Source organism: Exophiala aquamarina (assembly GCF_000709125.1).
Source record: "Exophiala aquamarina CBS 119918 chromosome Unknown aczIA-supercont1.7, whole genome shotgun sequence".
NCBI lineage: Eukaryota > Fungi > Ascomycota > Eurotiomycetes > Chaetothyriales > Herpotrichiellaceae > Exophiala > Exophiala aquamarina.
This window is the reverse complement of record NW_013550581.1, coordinates 789,978-809,813: the sequence shown is the minus strand read 5'-3', so window position 1 is coordinate 809,813 and position 19,836 is coordinate 789,978. Positions and strand designations below refer to the sequence as shown.

Sequence of the window (19,836 nt, the reverse complement as noted above, 5' to 3'; positions counted from 1 at the left end):
AGCTAGTCTGTGATGCGGATATGCGAGGTATGCGGCTTCGGCCGGTTACGTGGACGGTTCGTCCGTCGCCCTCGAATGGCTTTGCCTGTACCAGAAGCATTGCCAAAGCTAGAGGTGGAGCTTTTGCCGACCACTCCGATGCAGATCGGAGGTTTGATCGATATATATATATTTACACGTGCACTCGAGCTCCTTTTTAGTCGTCCCTGTTGATCATCATGAAGTGAGGTAATTACCAACAAACATGGGGAAACGATACAATTGGGTCTGTGCTGCCATCGCTGGCTCGGGCAGTATGCTCTATGGTTACGATGCCGCGGTCATTGTTGGGACGATGGTAGAACTGCTTTCCACGAATTCAACGGACAACTGACTCGTTGCAGTTTTGCCCAGGAGGGGTTTCTTACAGAGTTCAACCCCAGCGCCACAATTCTGGGGTGAGCGCACCATACTTAACTTGTGCCAATCATTTGGAAAGCTAACTAGGTACAGAGCTATCGGATCTTCTTACTACGCCGGTCTCATCCTCGGACTCGGGCTGGTCAGCCTCCTGGCCGATCGTTTGGGTCGGAAGAGGACGATACAGATTGGAGGCTGCATCGCTTTAGTCGGTGGGTCTCTTCCAAGCGGCTGCTCAAGAAATCGGTCTCTTCTTCGCCGGGCGAGTGGTCGCTGGAGCAGCATCTGGAATCATGTTGACGACGGTCAATGTCTATCAGGCGGAGATCGCCCCTCCTCACCTTCGTGGCACACTGGTGGCATTCCAAATCGGCACTCTGAATGTCGCCGGCGCCTTGGCTTCCTGGGTGGGCTACGCCTGTAACTTTGCCACAAACCGATCTTTTGCGTGGTGAGTACTTATACATTTCAGTTGTCAAGTAGAAATGTTGGATGGACTCCTAACTTGTGGCAGGGGATTCCCTATCGCCCTACAATGCCCTACCAGCCCTAATGCTCATTGCCGGATGCTTCTATATCCATTTCTCACCCCGATGGCTGATGTCCAAGGATCAGCATGCTGAAGCACAGCAGATCTTACAGCGTCTGCATGATGACCACGAGGACCCGACTTTCTGGGAGAATGAACACCTCCAGATCTCAGCACAAATAGCCGCAGAACACCAGGAGCAGGTGAACGGTAAGTGGCATCACATGTTCACCAGTGCAAAAGAGTTCAGGCGCGTGGCTACAGCGGTCGCTGCCATGACCTCCGTTCCAGCAAACGGTGCTCAAACCATTCAAGTCTACCAGGTTCGTAGCTCAGTCGTCATCTCGAGGGATGTAGTACGCTCGATGCTGACCCCGACTAGGCAGTCTTTTATGCCGGTCTAGGTTTCTCAACCCGTGGAACCCTGTTGATGGCAGGCATATTTGGCATCTGCAACACTGCAGGGGGCGTAACCAACCTATTCTTGATTGATCGAACTGGAAGACGGAAGCTTTTTCTCTCCGGATTACTCATTCTCTCGGTATGGCTGGGAGTCTTTGCGGCTTGCTCTTCCAAATATGCTCAGACCGGCCTGACGAGTAAGTTTCCCGGGTCTTTGTCGCCCGCGAGAACCGCACTGACTGTCTTCAGCATGGGGCAAAGCTGGAATTTCCTTTGTCATGGTGTACATCTATTGTTTTGGAGCTACTTTTGCTGCTTCTCCATACGCCTATGCCACAGAAGTACTTCCAACCAAAATTCGTGCCCAGGGAATGGCCCTTGCACTGTTTGCGGCCAATGCTGTCATGTTGACCTTCAGTCAGACCGCACCAATCGCCTTGAAGAAGATTGGTCGGAAGTTCAAGTTTGTTTTCATTGCCAGCAACATCTTCTTCTTCGTCGTTGTTTTCTTCTTCTTTCCCGAGGTATCTGGCTCATTCTTTGCAGATGAACTGATTCTGTCTTGATTACTGACGCCACCCAACAGACAAAGGCATTGACTCTCGAAGAAGTCAATCTGGCCTTTGGCGAGGAGGTGGAAGTGGAGCTCAAGGACATCAACATCAACTCAGGTGATCAGACATTGTAGTAGAAATCGAGGTTACAGACCACTGAACCAATACTAGACTTACCTTGTGTTATGGCAATACGGGATTCCACAGCGATTGACGTGCACTCAGACTTTGTCCAACCTAGAGAATGTGATGTTACCTTGCCGAAATGTTAAGGCGCAAGAGAACGTTAGCAGATACCGTCCAGATGGCCAAGCTCTGGGCTTTGAGGGTTAGTGAATGATACGCTGGTAGGTACTACTCGGCATAGTATTCTGCAAGGGGCCCAAAGAGTGCATAGCGAGGTGCATGAGCACACCGACAGACTGCAGGCGGAAAAGCGGGTTAGAAATGAAGCATTGAGAATCGTGCAGGTCTAAGTAGTGAAGTGCTTCGTCCTCATTGTGGCAGCGCGCCACGGTCTATTCGGACAGCAGAGCAGCGCTGCAGCTCTAGGCCTCGCTAAGCTTATAGGGCAAACTAAGTTACGCTAGGCTGCGGGCTAAACTATAGATAATTATCTAGGTAAATATAGTTGTACTAGAAATTAAAACTAAAATAAAAGTAGATTAAAGTGTTAAGGAGTAGGAAATAAGTAAGGAGAAGGTAAAGAGTAGTAGAAGAAGAGTAGAAGAAGAGCGAGAGAGGGTAGAAGAAAGTAGATAGAAGAGCGAGAAGATTAAATGGTTATTAGCGCGGAGTAAAGCGGCGGCGAATGAGTTAGCGGAAGAGTTGGAGAAAAAAAGGTAGGTCGGGGAATCTAGATACATATGTATACTCGGCGCGGCTATAATCTTGCTTTCGTAAACTCTCCCGACCCTTATAACTTCAACAACAGCTTCCCCGTCGTCCTGCGGCCCTCGAGGTCCTTGTGGGCGGTGATTGCCTCGCTGAGGGGGTAGACCTTGTGGATCTTGACGTTGAGCTTACCGGCCTTGATTAGATCGAGGACACCGTTGGCGTAGAACTCGAATTCCTCGCGCGTCACGATGTATTGCATCAGGGTCGAGCGCATGATGGAGACGTTCTTCGCCGAGAGGCGTGCGATGTTGAAGGGCGGGATTGCGCCGGACGCTAGAAATATGTTATTACAAGAGAGAGGGGGTCAGAGGCGTACAAGTGACGTACCATTGCCATAATAAACGACCTTACTCTTCCTCTTGGCGACCTCGAGGCTGCCTTCCCAGGTGTCCTTTCCAACGCCGTCGTAGGTGACGTCCACACCCTTGCCGTCCGTCAGCTTCATGACCTGCTCGACCCAGGACGGGCCTGAAGCCGCCTTGTAGTCGATCACATGCGTGGCGCCGTTCTCCTTCGCGAGCTTCGTCTTTTCCGGCCCACCGGCGGTGCCAATCACCGTGGCGCCGAGGTCGCGTAGCAGCTGGCAGAGCAGGAGACCCATGCCGCCGGCCGCGGCGTGGACGAGCACGGTTTCGCCTTTCTTGACAGGGTATGCTTCCTTGATGAGTGACAAGGCTGTCATGCCCATGAGGAATCCGCCGACGGCGTTCTCGTCGGAGATCCCGTCTGGAATCTTGGTCACTCTGTCCGCGGGCACGGCGCTGTACTCTGCGTAGCCTTTGCCGGCCATCCAGACCACGCGGTCGCCTTCCTTGAAGCCCAGTGGGTTGGCGCCCTGGACCTTCGCAATCGTACCGGCTGCTTCCTGGCCGATCACCAGCGGGAGGCCGCCGGGTGCTGGGTACAGGCCTGAGCGGAAGTATGTGTCGATGTAGTTGACGCCGGCGAAGTTGTTCCTCACCAACACCTGGCCGTCTGAGAGGGTGGGCACGGGGTGGGATTCGGTGTATTTCAGCACGTCGGCCCCGCCGTTCTCGGGCACCAGGATCGCCTTTTGCGTCGTGGGGATCGATGTCGATGCCATTCTGAGGGTCGATTTGGGTGGGAGATTGGGGAATTGGGAGGGCCGGAGGGAAAATGCTGATGATGCTGCGGTCAAAGAGACTGGAGTGGAAGTCCGCAAACGGAGGGTGGGAGTACTACTGGTGGTGGTGATGGTGGTGATGGTGCTATGGAGGCGTGCTGCCGCGTGCGGGATCCCCGCTGCCGATGCTGATCCTGATGTTGGTACTCTCAAGTGGGAGGCTACTGAGGGGGTTCTTGCACGGAGAGGACCAAAAGACATGGAAGAGATCAAATATATGAGCGCTCCTTATCCTTTGGGGAAAGAGATGCTTTGAGGACAAACTCTGTAAGCTTCCGTGAGAGTGCTAGCATAGACTAATAAATGTCAATTGGATTTAACTCGGTCGTTGCGGGGGTTCTTTCCGCACGAACCCCGCACGCATTGAATTTGAATTGAGAACACAATGCTGGCTCGGCCATAGAATTTTGCGCTCTGTTCAGCCATGGTTGTGCTCGTTCTTATCCCCGGAAGGCTTCTTACCAAGCCGAGCATTTTCTCAGAAAGGTATGCCTACCATAGTGTATGGGGGTGACGTGAAATCACCAACGGGAAGGGGAAAGGAACTGGTGAAGGTTCACACCCAGCCGAGGACCCAAGTTAGAATTACATAAGCATTCGAGCGCCATCAACCGCTCGCTAACGCAAATCAGTGGCCGATTATAGCCGGTCCGGCCGATATCGCCGCGGAAGGACTGCGTGTTCATTGGTTGCACGTAGGATTGGAAGGAAAGCTTCGGTGTGGTTGAAGCCAAGTGATGGGCATCGCTTTGAAATCAATGCTCGTCTACTGTAGATGTCGAGGAGAAGGCGCCACTGGGTGTTGGGTACGGCTAGATTACTGTGTTGGTCGCTGGTGGTGAGAGGCTGAGATGCCGTGGCGGACCCGCATCTGAAGATCTTGTGTTGCCCCTCGCATCCACCTGCTACGGACCGTACCACTGGCTTTGCTGGTCTTAGAGACCGGTTTAGAGCACTAGCATACGCTAGGATGGCATCTCCTTAGAAAAAAAGATTTTGTGAATAGGTATGAGGTGTAGAAACCCGATGTTTGGTTCTGATGGGAACGCGCCTCGGCTCGAGGTTTGAAACAAGCCCGCACGTGGAAGGCGGATCGGCCTTATCGCAGCGAGCGGTGTGGCAGCGGGAGTTCAATTTCGGCCTCATCCTACTAGTAGTATCATGGTAGATCAGGCACAAGGTGTTTGTTGGGCGGTGAAACAGCGATGATGGCCAGACACCCACTGGCTATCAGTTCTACCAGTATCCAGGAAGACTGAACGGTGTTTCTCAATGCGTGGGCCGCCTTATCCCTCTGAGCCAGATAGCTCGACCACCAACCAGAACCGATCTATCAGGCCTGGTGGGATCAGTTACTCCTTATCCCCTTGTCCCCTCACATGATTCATGTATTACTTCGTGACATAGCCAAGCTGACAGGTTATCCAACATGGTCTGTGGCTTGTTCTATGACACCTAGGACGCTGGCAAGCTTATGTATGACTGAGCACGGTGTCTCGGATAAGAAATCCAGGGGACCAAAGGCCCGGCATGAGAGAGAGCAGTGTTGGCATCCTAGGGGAAAGCCAGGCTGTGCTCCTTGAAGTGCTTAGAGCACGTCCGTTTCTGAATCGTAGATGGCAGTGATGACACATCTTGGGGCGATCTGTGCTAGGTTCACGAGAACCAAACATAACTTTCAACAACCTCCTGCCGCATCTTCCGGGCCATACTGCAACATTTGAGCCTGCGAGAATTTCAATGCCAAAGAAGAATCATGAACAATGATGGTACCAAAATAGGCAGGCTAGTACTGCAAAGCACTTTATCCTTCCCTTGACCAACTGCATCGTGCTCCCACCACCGCTAAGGACCCGTAAAGTATGCGAGTACCTTAATCTTCATAAAGAAAGTTGCGTGGATGGCGCCCTTCTGCATTAGCATGACATACCTTTGAAAGCAGGCGCGGAATATCCTCGAGTATGGTGCTCAAAAATCTGTGAGATCATCGTCCGTGAATCCACAAGACCCGGGCGTCGAAAGAATCAGGCGATCTCACCGGCTAGTTGATGTCAAAGGCGGAAAGCATCTGTTGATCTGAGGACTGATAAGTTCGGAATACCACGGCAGACGTTCATCAGAAGAGAGTACGAAAGCAGGGCTTCGCTTCCGGCGTGGGCATCAAAAGGAAGTCATCAGAGACGCCCGATTATAGTGGCGGGATGGTGTAACCTTGTACCCGCTCAAACCGGTATAGAACATATCATATGCTTCTCCCCCACAAAGGTGACACAAAAGTTCCAGGATCAAGGCAGTCTGGCATGATGGTCAGTCCAACACGAGATTTCCAGTTGACTGCTGCCCAAGCGCCATACTCCAACTTCCGAGAGCACTTCTGGGAAAACCTAGGTTGTGAGGCGGGCTGCTAGGTGGTTCGGCAAGTACCAGAAGAAAGTCCCTGGCGCAAGGCTCGAACAACCATCGCCAGGCTACTGTCCAAAGCCTGGAGAATAGCCGGTGGCGTAGGCAGGGACAGCAGATATTATATTTCTAGAGCATATGTCATTAAGAGAGCTGCCATAGAGTCATTGCCAGCGAGACTTTGGGCAGACATGACATGGATGGCAATGATTACCACTGGCTCAGTTCATGTCAGTGGTGCTTTGACACAGCAAATCAATCAGGCGGATGACCTGCAGTCGAGTATGTGTGGCATGCTCAGGTTAGCGATCTGCCAGGAACAATGCACGTGTGAGTGGTGGGCGATAATGGATCAGAGCCACGGGGCTGAGCGTGGTGAGCCTAAGGGAAATGTCAACTCCTCCTTTTGGGTCTTCTGTCGATCTTTTGGGTGGCCGGAATGGGAATCTTCGTATTTTTATTTTTTTCTGCCTCGCCTGGCCTCAGCTGTTTGCCACCCTGCAAAGTACACTGCAGAGGTGATTGTCAAGACTGCAGAGTCAGCAAGTCCTAAATTAAAACACGAAACACGTATCTAGTTCTTATTACTAGTAGGACGGCCATGTCAGCAAATAGAGGCCTCAGGCAAGTATTAGGTGACCTTTATGCATGGTAAGAGGTAAGAGGTAAGAGGGATAGGCTGTACAGTAGTCCGCCCGAAGGATTGTCGGTCGAGAAAGTAGTGTGGCGGTTCGGACCACTGGTGTTATTGGCATTGGCACCGGCAGCAACGGTGAACCGAGCAACCGAGCATACTCGGGAAGTACGAGTATGGCTGGCTCTGAAGAAGACCAGGCACTGAATGAGTAAGTCTGAGAATGCTCACGCTGATGTTACTGGGCCTTGGTCTTGCGGTGACGGTCATTCATACATTTTGTTGAAGAAGTTTTCACAAGTCCCCGTCAGCCGTCGTTGATCGAGTTGAGGCCTTTTCTGACCCGTAACTCGGTGAGTGCCAGTGAGGGAGTGAATCATCGACCCATGCCCTTTACCGCTCCAGCTAACGAACGACGGAAGGAGCGAGCGTGCGGTGCCTTCTGCATAAGTTTGCTCCCAGGCGCCGCAGTCGCGCAGGCCGAGGGCTCCTTCCCCCTCTCCATTCTCTCTTCATTGGAAACGGCGTCCCTGCAAAGGCCATGCACATCAAGGAAAGTGTGGGGAGGTGGGAACCTGGGAAGGCGCAAGGGGGCGAGGGGTGCGAAGCCACGAAGGGTCGGGTCACGGGTGGCTTGGTGTTTAGGCTGGTCACGCTGTTGACGCGGTCACTACTCGTAAGATTCTAGGGATTCTAGGATCCTCATATTCTCATATTCTAACCACGGCCCTCCTTCACCAGCTCCCCCGTCACTGCGAGTGTGTTCGCAACTCTGCTCCATATCTCATCCAATCCAGACCCTGTCATCTCCCAAGCCCATCCATCCCATCTGCAGCTGGATGATCCCCAATTTTAATCCAAGCCCCTCTCACGCCTCTCGGCCTCTGGCGTCGTGTTAAGCCTCGTACCTCAGTGCCTGCGTCCCTCCACCGCCATTCCATCGGACCCTCCACTTTTTGCCTCAAACATCAAGTCAACGATCGTGAAAGTACACTCAACACACAACACACAACACACAACACAACACACACAGACACACCACATGCCCCTCTGGATTGCATCCTTCTCCAGTCGATGCGGCCCGTCGTTAGTACCGCCCGGCTCCATCTGATCCTCGCCTCTGTACTCCGTACCTCATATTACGCTACACTTCATATCCGTGACTTCTTGCCAGTACGAGGTAGAGAGTGCCAGCCTTCTCAGCTCTCACGCGTTCGGCCTCGCGTGGAAGAACAGCCACTCCCCAATCTCGAGACTCGCCGCCAGTTTCGACTACTGCAGCCCTCCCTTGCCGAATGAGCCTTGTCCAACACGGTCATAACCCAGGAAATCCTTCGACTCTTATCCTCTCCTCACCCTGTCCGTACGGAGTACTCGGTATAACTCTGCAGCGTCTGCACTCGAAACCCCCTCTTTGCTCCCGATCGGCCACCTAACTCTGCCATTCTCCACATCCAGTCTTGGGCCAAGGACAACGTGCATCTGTCGCTTGCGTCGCCCTCTTGTCCATCGGTTGTCCTCCGGCTCGACTCTGCCGCACGCCTCTTGCTGATTTCGATCTGAGCGGCCTCCCCTTTGACACTGCTTCCTGTAACACATCTCGAACACAACTACCATAACACTTAACGCCCCAAGTGCATGAACTGCTTCAGATCAGCACCTTCCCCGGCAACCTCTTCTTGCTGTGTTAACGGTCAAGCCTCGTGCTCATTGTTCCTTCACTAGTCTATTCGTTTCGATACCTGTTCCTGCTGCTACAGGTCTGCCGGTCTTCTCGCTCATATCGGACCTGCGGGACCAGCGAATGACTCCCTGCAATGCGTATATGTCCTAACCTACGACTGACAAGTCGACGCAATTGTGAAGATGGTGCAGTGGCCCCCGACCCCGTGCGTCGAGGACGAAGCCGTCGCTCTGGCCAAGGAACATGTCCTCGATGTCCACCTGGATATCTTGAAAAGTGATGACCAACCTGCTAGCAGCCGAGGGGCGGTTGATCAGTATCCTGTCATTCTTGACAACCCAAGTCCAGCACAACCCAAACAATCTAGGACTCCTCCGCCAAACAAGCCTTGTGATCTAGTTCCAGATACTTCGTCTCTGCATGAACAGCCCGAACCTACCACTCCGCCTTCGGCCTCAAACAATGAGCGGAGGTTCGTCTTTATTCCATCCACCAAATCTGACCCGGCCCCGGAGCCCGACAACAAACGCCGATCCGATGCTCTACATCGATCAAAATCCACCACCCAACTCAAGCCAGAAGATGCTTCGAGGGGCAGGCCGCAGGTTAGCAGAATTCAGACTGACCTGGGTGCCGGCTTAGCGGGCATGGTCACAGGTCAGCGTCGTGCACCTTCGCCTTACGCCCATGCTCGTACCCCTTCCATATTAGCAGATCCATTGGTCCAAAGTCCTCGACCCAAGGATACCCTACTGTCTCCCATGTCTGCACAGCAACCCCGGAGGCCTGTTTCCGTTCACCCGAGAACACAAACCACGGCTCATGACAGTAGCGACTCGGATCACAACCCTAGAGCGAGCAGATATGAACGGAGTCGCAGTAGGGCCGCCCGAGCCAGCATATCATACTCTGATCGCTCTGATGTGGAAAAGCCACGGCGATCAAAATCTACAAGGCGCCCGCAGAGCCCCGACTCAAAGCCTCCTCGAGATTACCGTCGCCATCGAAGCCGTGGCCCTGCGGAAGGTGGATATGGCACCTATAGCTACACCGGACAGGACCACATCACCCCTCCTCAGACCCCGAAACCATCAGGAGAACCAACACGTTCTGCTACTGAGGATCCGAAACCTGCCACTCTCCCTTCTACTGGCCGGCAGCAATTGAGGAGGGGTACAACGGACTCGCCTTATACTTCGTCGGCCGAGGAAAATCATGGCCGAAGATATGGATCCTCAGATGAGAGGAGACCTGTCAGAAGTGCAAGATCACGCAGAGCTTCACGTTCCCAGGTCGACAGAGAAGATGAAATTCGATCTTATCAACCTTCCTCGCGCCGTGATCGTGATCGAGATCGTGACCGTAAGGATGACGCTGCCCGTGGTTACCAACCATCAGATGATCGTGGTCCTCGAAGCCCTGCAGCATCCCACAAGGCGCCCAAAGACCCCAAGGCGATGGAAGACTATTTCGAAAAGGCTTTTGAAGCCAATCAAAGCAAGAGATCCAGACAGGCTATGCCGACCTCCCAAAATGCTTCACCCATGGCATCCCCCTCCCGGAGTCCTCCAAGAACTCCGCGCGGTGACAAGGCACCCCGAGACTATTTTGAACCTCCTCAACCTTCAAAGTCGTCTTGGCAACGTTCTCGACCCCCTTCGATTGATGATGGGCATTTCAAGGACTTGAAGCCGCTGACTACCCTTCTTGGAGCAGCAACCCTGGGAGCCTCACTGGCGGCGAAGGCTATCCCAAGTTTGTCTCGATCAAGCACTTCGCAATCAGTGGAGTCTCCAAGCAGCGGATCCTTAAGTCGACCGAGTAGTGGCCAGAGTGGTCAGAGGTCAAGAAAACCCTCGCCTGTGTCTGATGAGACCACTCCACCTGCTCATCCGTCATCAGTACCTGTATCGCGCCACAATTCCGTAACAGCTCGAGATGAAACGTCATCACCTCGCATGGCAACATATGCCGTCCATGATGAGCGCTCGTTGTCCCGGTCCGTTCCACATCCTGCGGCGCATATTGATATTCCACGAGCAGCATCGCGGGCATCATCATATTCACATTCGCCCGAACAATCTAGGCCGGCGGCCCTTCATAGGGCATTCTCAAGCTCACTGGGTCTGCCGAATCAACAACCAATGCATCTACAGCCTCAACAGCCCGCTCCTTCGTCTCCGATATCACCTCAGGTTGCTGCGCCTCCAACCCCTCAAGCCCCTCCGCCTGCGAAGAGCAATGGTTTGCCTCCTTGTCCCCGGTCCAAGCCCATTGCTGGATGCCACGACTGGTATACCATACGTGACATGCCTAAAATGTACTTTTGTCCTTCTTGCATGAATCACCTTGGCAGTTCGCCTTTCAGGGATTATTTTATTCCCAACTTCACAACAGATACTTATCAGCCTATTTCATGCTCCATGAGTAATCCGTGGTTCAGGTTTGCGTGGATACGAACCATGAAACAGGAAAATCCTACACTCACTCTTTTATGGAAGATCGCTTCTGATCCACCTCCTGAAACGAAGAAGTGCTACGGAAACCAGAATGATTTGAGGAAATGGTATCATCTGACCGATCCGAGGACAAAGAAACCAGTTGAGAACTTTGATGTATGCTCTGCCTGTGTCAGAAACGTCGATCTTCTCTTCCCAATGCTGCAATCATACCTATTCGACCGACCAACCGATAAATTGGCTCAAGAAAAGATATGCAATCTAAACCTCAGCAGCAGGAATTTACCCACCATTCTCCTTGAGTTGGACCGATTGGCGGACTGGCGGCAGAAAGAGCAACTTCGGCTTAAGGATATCCACAACTTTGTGGACGTTGTCCGGCGCCTATCTCGATATAGAGAATGTGCAAAAGACACGATGCTCGCCACTCAGCTGTGGCATTACATCCCCGAACTTCCTGAACTGACCATTTGTGAATCATGCTTCGACGAGGTGGTGTGGCCGTTGAAAGACCGTCCGATTGCGAAGGATGTGTCAAGAGCCGTCAGACCTGTTCCAGTCCTTAGGCGCACGCAATTGCTTCCTGGCATTAGTTGCCAGCTCTATAGCGATCGGATGAGACGTTTATTCTACGAAGCATGCAGCAAGAACGACTTTGAGCATCTAAAGCGGGTTGCTCGATATAGATATGATATGGAGCATAGGCTCCAACACAACCACAAATTGTTTGAGATGGATTTGAAAGCAGGGATTGATAGGAGGGCAGATATTGAGAGCAACATTTCCTTTTGGAAATCGATTGAATGATTGATGAATCCATGAGTGATGACCCATGATAAAAGGATGACGAAGGCTGCTATGGAAGAAGCAAGCATGGCGAATGACACACCGGCGTTAAGATACCCGAGGACCAAAAGCTTTAATAAATACATAATTAGTGCTAACAGAGAGGGTTCGGAGTCCGGCCAACAAGAGATCTGGGGTCTTCATATTATTATTCTGGGTGCACAGTTACCACTACGAGAAGCACGGGACAACCGCTGGGTCTTCTCAATTATATCTAGCCTGGTTAGATACGTAAGCTGCCTTTGGCTGCAATAGTAGAGTTGGTAGCGGCTGGACTGGAAGATATTTTAACCGGCGTCGGCTTACTTTCCTTTTTCCCTTCCGTCCCAGATCACTCCTAGAGCTGCGGCCTGCGCATCATAAGCTATTAGACTTGATCGACCAACATCGACCATCCTCTACCAGATTCAGCTCCGAGCCAAAGGTTTTGCTGATAGTGGTGACCAGGCTCAAGATGAGTCTCTACTATCCGGCGGGTGGCGCCACCGCTGCCTTGGGTGTTGTTGGACTGTGTGAGTTTCTTGTGCTCCTCCGTTCTAGGGCAATCAAGTGGACACGCCGACTAACTCAGGGCTTACAGATATGCTATTCAATGGTGAAGGCGAGCAGTTCAATGTGCGTGGGCCTTTCAATGTTCCATCGATGAGAGTCTCCTCATACTGACTGATATGATGATTCCAGGTGGGACGATTTCTAGAAACAGTTTCTCCATATGCTTGGGCAGATTTGGGAATCGGCTTATGTATAGGTCTGTCGGTCGTCGGTGCAGCATGGTAAGCACAACCAATAGACACGCGATCTGTTTGCTTTGATAGATGCAGCCATACCATGGGATCTTTAATTTGATCTGGCTAACGCAGAAGCGTCGCAGGGGCATCTTCATCACAGGAACATCCATCCTGGGTGGCGGCGTCAAAGCGCCCCGAATACGAACGAAGAATTTAATCTCAATCATCTTCTGCGAGGTCGTCGCCATCTACGGCGTCATCATGTCGATCGTCTTCTCCTCGAAACTCTCCATGGTCCCTGAAGAACAACTATACACGGGGTCCAACTACTACACGGGCTACGCGCTGTTCTGGGCTGGTCTCACGGTGGGAATGTGCAATCTCATCTGCGGCGTCAGTGTGGGCATCAACGGCAGCAGCGCCGCTCTCGCCGATGCTGCAGACGCGAGCATGTTCGTCAAGGTTCTCGTCATTGAAATCTTCTCCAGTGTCCTGGGTCTCTTCGGTCTTATTATTGGCCTGCTACTTAGCAGCAAGGCCAATGAGTTTGAGTGAACAACAGCTAACCAGAGAAGAAATTCATACGCGGGAAAATGCGAACTCAATACCCACGCCCAGGGGAAGGGGTGGTGGAAGCGGGAAGACATGCCTTCTCGACAGACAAATCAAAACCATGAATGCGATGATACGGAAGATTCAAAAGAAACCAGTGGAATCCTAAGTTGATGAAACGCACAGTCAGAGAGAGAAAGAGAGAGAGAGAGAGAGATGGCAGGGTTTCTCCTTGGGCAGAACAGACATCTACCAGTGGGCTGTGGAATCCATGAGAGCAATCGGGATGCTCCCTTCTGAGGCGACATGGAGATCGAGATCACCCATTCTTAGTGTGAACGATTGGGATTGACGACTTCGGCGTGTTCTGACTAGACGTCTATGTATATTTAGGTCACAGCCCTCGTGCGGCGAGGTCACACAGAGTAATTACCAGAATAAACAAACATCAAAAGCCACATAATTTACCTTGCGCACTATATCGCTGTACAATAATTATCAATGTTGGGATGAGGGTGCTCGTATACAGCGCTTTATATGAATTCCATAAACGCGCCTTTCTCTCCTAACTCTAATAATAATAATAATAATAATAATAATAAAGCCTGCTGTCGTTCTAGCCATTCGCGGTTTGTCCAATTAAGCTTCACAGGTTACGCTGAATATGGCCTAAGTCCACGCTCGCCCGTCACGTGTGCCAAGAAATTAACAAGTAGGCCTTGAATAGGCAATAACATACGTCACTTTCAAATTGTCTGCCTTGGTGAAACTCCACCGATTCGTACCTTCAACTTCCAGGCTTCCGCAATGTCATTCTATGAGTTTCGTATCGACAGGTCGGAGGTTTCTGATAAGCCTCTTGCCTGTCAAATGCTTAATTCCTTCTTCCAGGCCAGAACCTGATCGCTTGTTCGCACGTATCGTCTTGTGTTTCCGATGGCCGTTCCCTTCCACATTTTCAATTCTCACTTCACCGTCCGACTCCTGCACGTTAAGTCAGTTGACCGGATATTCTACACGTTTGCAATCCTGGTTACTTTTATGGATCCAATCCATTTATAATGGCCGCAATCACTCACTCATTTGGTCCGACTTGTGCCTTATTCGAAGAGCCAGAGCATGCAGGAGACGAGGGGCATCCTCGACCCCATGTGAAGGCTCAATTCTTCTATGTCTCCTCACTCCCAATTGACGACCCCCTCTCCCCTTTGCCACCAATTTCAGCAGACAAAGCTGTTAACCTTCCTCCTCAGCCCTTTTCCATTCGAGATAATGCGGCTCTAGAAGAAGCATGGACTGCATTCCAGAAAGAGGGCCATGCAAGAGGAGGAAGCCAAAATCCCCGAGGCATCTCTGCATTTCAAAAGTTTAGGAATGCTAGTAGCTCCTCCAGTGTCAGGTCGCCGAGCTCAGAGGGGAGAGGAAGAGACATATCACAAGGTTTCAACAAATGGCCTCGAAGAAAGCAACGAAAATCAGAATCACAGGTCATGCTCGATGAGAATCAAGACAGCCGAGCGACTAGCCCAAAACCAGTGGATGCGGAAGAGTTACAGTGCGAGGACCCCGTCCATCAACAGCGACCTCTGGAAGAGCCTCGTGCATCGCATAGGCGTTTCTCTCCATTTCGCCACAGGTCTAAATCTAAGGATCGCAAAGCTAGCAAAGAACCTACACCAAAGTCCGATATACCCGAACTTTCTACCTCCGTCGCCTCTGCAACGCTTGCTGGTACCAGCTCAGATATTAGCGGCCGACCATTTGCACGAGCCCCTAGTGCGCGCAATATTAGTTCTGAATTTAGAAACACTACAGGCTACTTGACAGCATCCTCGGACGACTCTGCGGACGAGTCTCAAGCTGAAAACAGCCGTTCTCGCAGCAGAGATCGGCAACGCCATTCCAAGAGTAAAGATAAGCAGAAGAAAATCTTCGTGCCTGTGGGGGTTTCTCGACTCCATCTTGTCGAAATGCCTACTCTTGTAATGAAACCAATATATTGGTCCCCAATAAACGATACCTCCAATGTCATCCGAGCGACATGGTTCTACAAAGACACAATGTTACCTATTCCGGCAGATGTCGCAAATCGTCTTGAGATTGGGTATGAGTATATGATGCCATACGCTGACCATTATCACGAAGAATTACAAGCTTGTATTGACAATGGAGCGGTGGCTGAGCTCAAGGTTGTACACAGGCTATGGCCTGATGAGTCTACCTTTAGTAGACCGCCAACTGCAGTCGATTTGAAACCGAGGCAAACCGCTATTGATGTTCCAGGTTCGAGCGATAGCCACATGCCGAAAGCCGCCATGAATGTGGCAGTAGATCCTAGGAGATCCCGTGATAAGCGCCTCTTCTCGACTCATAGCGTCGTATACGTCGACGCCAGAAATGCGCAAATTTTACGACCAAGCTCGCTTCCCTCAGAGCGCCAAAATCGTCGCCCCCTGAATTCCATACGGAAAGGCAGACAAATTGGAGTGGCGGTTGTCCGTGGATTTGATAGGCAAGCATGGTTGAAAATCCACCCTGACCCGAAACTTAACGCAAAATCGGCCCATGCGAAAGTAGGTGCTTATCTGTCCCAGTCCGGTGATGCAACCACACGTGGACGCCGGATGTCATGCGCTGCTTGTGAAGAGGACTTCAAGACACCCAAAGTGGCTGACCTCGTCCTTGTAATCCATGGTATTGGTCAGAAACTCTCAGAAAGGGTTGACAGTTTCCACTTCACTCACGCCATCAATAATTTGAGACGTGAGTTCAACGTTGAGTCGTCAACAGAAGCAGTCAAGGGCAATCTAAAAGATCATTGTGGAATCATGGTTCTGCCCGTCAACTGGCGACTCACTGTTTCCTTCGATGAGGAGAACAAGACGTCTGATGCGTCACCGAACAATCAGTACCAACTGAAAGATATTACGCCTGACAGTCTCCAAGGTGTTCGTTCTCTGATCAGTGATGTGATGCTCGACATACCTTATTATCTCTCGCATCACAAAGAGAAGATGACTTCAGCTGTAATTCGTGAAGCCAACCGAGTATACAGGCTTTGGTGCCGCAACAACCCTGGTTTCGAAGAACATGGTCGTGTGCATCTGATTGCCCACTCTCTCGGCTCTGTCATGGCTATGGAAATCCTCAGTCGCCAACCAACCAGACTGACGAAAGACATGAAGTTCGACACTCATATGCCTAGTGAGAAAATGTTCGAGTTTGACACTACCAACCTCTTCAGCTGTGGGAGCCCGTCAGGGTTCTTCCTTCTCCTGAACAACGCCAGTCTTGTACCCCGCAAAGGACGGGCTAAACCCGGGATGGAGCTCGAAGACAGACAACCGGGAATCGCATTCGAAGCCCAGTATGGCTGTTTAGCTGTTGACAATATCTATAATATATGCCACCGTAACGATCCGATCTCATACCTACAGAACGCTTCCGTTGACCAGCTATACTCTACAACACTTGTTCCCGCAGTCATCCCAACCACTGGAGTTGGTTTGATGACGCGTATCAGCAACACCTTACGCTGGGCATCCAATCCAGGCTCTGATGCATACACAGCTTCAGGTTCGAATGCCACCCGCCCAGAGCTCACACAAATGCCCTCTACGGTAGAAATGGACACCCATAATTTCACACGAGAAGAGGTCGCTGAAAAGAGAATGTACCTCTTGAACGAAAACGGACAGATCGACTGGTTCCTTGAGTCCGGGGGTGGACCTCTCGAGATCCAGTATCTTAACATGCTCAGCGCCCACAGTAGTTACTGGGTCCTGAGAGACTTTGTAAGATTTTTAGTTGTGGAGATTGGAAGGCGACCTGGAAAAGAAAATACCCTTCCAGTGCTGAGGGCGAGAAAACAGAGGGAGTTTAGACGTGGGAGTCTTGCTTAGGGAAAGGGCCTAGGCAAGATATGAGCTGTTTTCTCAGGAGACTTTCCTTTCCTTTTGCTTCCTCCTTTTGCTCTGGCCTTTTTTTTTCACTTTTTTTCCCCTGGGTATCGAGCGTGCGGCGCTTCCAGGTTGTATTTTTCTCAAAGGTCGAGAGGCTGGTGGGTGTGCGAAGCAAAATGTCGTACGGGGGAGATGAAAGGAAAGAATACACGTTCCCAGTTCTTTTGGCCGTTATTGTTAGATATCATCGGTACCCACTTTCCACCCATATCTGTACTTATATCGTTGGACTTCTGCCACAACCTTTATCGTTAGATGTCGCCCCGTTACGAATGAATACAATAAACCACCTTGTTCAGTCAACGACCTTGGGCTACTTAACACCTGGAATGATCTGTGAGAATGCGCGTTAAAGTTCGAGGGTGGATCCGGCCGCTCATCGTATGTCCTTAGCGACATCATCAATTGCGGTTCTCGCAATCGGAATCACCCTGCTTGCCAGTTCGCGCCGAAACCATGTTCCGATTTCGAAACTGGGCAGCCATGCCTACAGAATATATATAGTCCATCCTTTAAACCATGTGTACTCGATAAAACATGAAATCTGGTAAGGAGCAGGAGTAGGAATTCAGGGTGGTTGCGAACCACACTCTCTCTTTCTCTCGTCCTTCAGCGTTCTAAAAGTATCGAAAATCACACTGTTTTGCGTCGCAGACTACATAAAGCCCTCATTTGAGCAAGTCATCTCACCATGGCCGTCGAAACGTCGCGGACAATTTACATCGCCCTGCAGAGCACTGGTATTCTAGAGCTGTCTTTCGATCCGAGCGAACGCGACGTGCAGAAGGCTCTCTTCGTCACGTCGACATGCTCGAGCTCGGGGAAAATGCCCGGCTGGCTCACGTCACACCGTGACAGCGACAAGATCTACAGCATCAGCAGGCTGCACTACCCCGACGAATCCGCCGAATCCGGAGGGTTGTTTGCCTTTCGACAGCGCCGGCCGTCGAAGGCATCGTCTCCCTCGGGGGAACCAGGCCCAGGCCTCGCTCCGGTGAATGAGCGGAGCAGCACAGGGAAGGGCGGCGTGCATATTGACGTGTCCCCGGACGGAAAGCTTCTCGCTGCCGCGAATATCAGCGGGTCGACGGTTTCGCTGTTTCCTGTGGATGAGGACAGTGGCGCCGTGGGTGAGCCAAGTGCTACCATCTACTATGACGGAGAGAGAGAAGGGCCGGCTGTCAATGAGGGCAAGGGCTTCGCGAACCCGCACGAAGCGAGGTTTGACTGGACCGGAAGGTTTCTGTTTGTGCCGCTGAGGAGCGCGGATAAGCTTGACGTGTATGCGGTGGATGGTGCGCTGGGGAAGCTCACGAAGATTCACTCCGTTGAGCTACCGCCGAAGACGGGGCCGCGACATACAGCGATTCATCGGTTTGATGCGAAGACATCGTACTGTTACCTGCTCAGTGAGAAGGATAACACGATCCGCGCGTTCGAGCTGACCTATGGACAAAATGATAGTGGTCCGTCAAGTTCAAACGCTGGTGCACAGCAGCATGATGATCTCCGCATCTGCCTCAAACAGACCATCTCCCTCCTCGAGACGCAGCCTGTCCAAGGTCAACGATTCCTCGGCGCAGAAGTCGCCGCCAGCAACGACGGGAAATTCCTCTACGCGTCCAATAGATTCTACCCCGTCGACAGCGTCGATGGCGACACGCTGTCCATCTACCGCATCAACCCTGGCCATGCTTCAAGTCCAAGCGACGGTAATGAGAATCACTTGACGTATATCGGCAGCAGTAAGGTCTTGGGCCACTCGCCGAGGATGTTTGCGCTCTCGAATGACGAGACGAACCGATTCGTGGCCGTGGCGAATGCATATGACCAGGAGATTGTGGTGTTCGAGAGGGATCTTGAGAAGGGGTTCTTGAAGGATGTAAGAGGGAGAGTTAAGCTGGGAGAGAATGACTCCACGTTGAGGAACGGGCCAGTTTGTGTTCTGTGGAAGTGATGCTCATTCTTACGGTCGAGCTTTGCATATACCTGGTGCTCAGTGGCACTCGTTGAGCACGCTTTCCGTTCCATTCGCCCATTATACTACAACTATCTTCAACTTGTAGCCTACCGTATTCACCGAGAGCCCAACTACATTCCTACCTCGCAGAGCGTGACATGATAGGTAGTCAATTTACCATTGCGATGCCACTTCGGAATGTTCAACCCGCCACATGATCTCCGTTTGATAGCATGGCCAACAGGACAGACGCTGAGCGCAGAATTTGCAGGTGTCTTGCTAAATACGGTTTTGGTTCAAAGGGGCCTGGATCTTCTTTCCCAGATTGCTTTGTCGAGGTGATTGTTTTGGACACCAAAGCCGAATCGGCCAGCTTTGAGGGCTTCAGTTCAATCCGCGCAATATAGTGGGCTCCAGTGACGGAAACGGTAGCTCCATTGTCACAGGAAAGGACCAAGATCTCCGATGCCTTTGATCAACCAACAGAGAAAAAAAATTCATGAGATGAATACATGGATCGTGTGTTTATCTCGTTGCCTCAGAGTTCAAGGTTCAAAACAAGGAAAATAGTTTCCCCGACAGATGCATGACTAAGCCTGAACATTGACCCTGGCACCCTGGGGGGACCTGGACCTTTCCAATCATCTCAAGTACCTGGAAGTTTGCAAGCACACACTTATTTTCTC

At 51.5% G+C, this 19,836-nt stretch overlaps 6 protein-coding genes across 6 annotated transcripts; 5 read left to right on the top strand and 1 right to left on the bottom strand.

Annotated features, from left to right (window-relative positions):
* Positions 1 to 692: 692 nt before the first annotated feature.
* A1O9_08317 (uncharacterized protein) lies at positions 693 to 1,896 on the top strand (the record flags this gene model as incomplete). Its single annotated transcript, XM_013402703.1, has 4 exons — positions 693 to 819; positions 914 to 1,251; positions 1,311 to 1,527; positions 1,580 to 1,896. The coding sequence occupies 4 exons, from the start codon at positions 693 to 695 to the stop codon at positions 1,894 to 1,896; spliced, it is 999 nt and encodes a 332-aa protein (XP_013258157.1).
* Positions 1,897 to 2,800: 904 nt separating this feature from the next.
* A1O9_08316 (NADPH2:quinone reductase) lies at positions 2,801 to 3,865 on the bottom strand (the record flags this gene model as incomplete). The annotated part of the gene is made up of 2 exons (XM_013402702.1): positions 2,801 to 3,054; positions 3,109 to 3,865. The coding sequence occupies 2 exons, from the start codon at positions 3,863 to 3,865 to the stop codon at positions 2,801 to 2,803; spliced, it is 1,011 nt and encodes a 336-aa protein (XP_013258156.1).
* Positions 3,866 to 8,825: 4,960 nt separating this feature from the next.
* On the top strand, positions 8,826 to 11,909 carry A1O9_08315 (uncharacterized protein; the record flags this gene model as incomplete). The annotated part of the gene is made up of 1 exon (XM_013402701.1): positions 8,826 to 11,909. The coding sequence occupies one exon, from the start codon at positions 8,826 to 8,828 to the stop codon at positions 11,907 to 11,909; it is 3,084 nt and encodes a 1,027-aa protein (XP_013258155.1).
* Positions 11,910 to 12,402: 493 nt separating this feature from the next.
* A1O9_08314 (V-type H+-transporting ATPase 21kDa proteolipid subunit) lies at positions 12,403 to 13,231 on the top strand (the record flags this gene model as incomplete). Its single annotated transcript, XM_013402700.1, has 4 exons — positions 12,403 to 12,460; positions 12,529 to 12,563; positions 12,630 to 12,721; positions 12,820 to 13,231. 4 exons carry the CDS (start codon positions 12,403 to 12,405, stop codon positions 13,229 to 13,231), a joined length of 597 nt encoding a protein of 198 aa, XP_013258154.1.
* A 1,058-nt stretch (positions 13,232 to 14,289) lies between these two features.
* A1O9_08313 (uncharacterized protein) lies at positions 14,290 to 17,130 on the top strand (the record flags this gene model as incomplete). Its single annotated transcript, XM_013402699.1, has 1 exon — positions 14,290 to 17,130. One exon carries the CDS (start codon positions 14,290 to 14,292, stop codon positions 17,128 to 17,130), a length of 2,841 nt encoding a protein of 946 aa, XP_013258153.1.
* Positions 17,131 to 17,881: 751 nt separating this feature from the next.
* On the top strand, positions 17,882 to 19,147 carry A1O9_08312 (uncharacterized protein; the record flags this gene model as incomplete). Its single annotated transcript, XM_013402698.1, has 1 exon — positions 17,882 to 19,147. The coding sequence occupies one exon, from the start codon at positions 17,882 to 17,884 to the stop codon at positions 19,145 to 19,147; it is 1,266 nt and encodes a 421-aa protein (XP_013258152.1).
* Between the last annotated feature and the right edge of the window lie 689 nt (positions 19,148 to 19,836).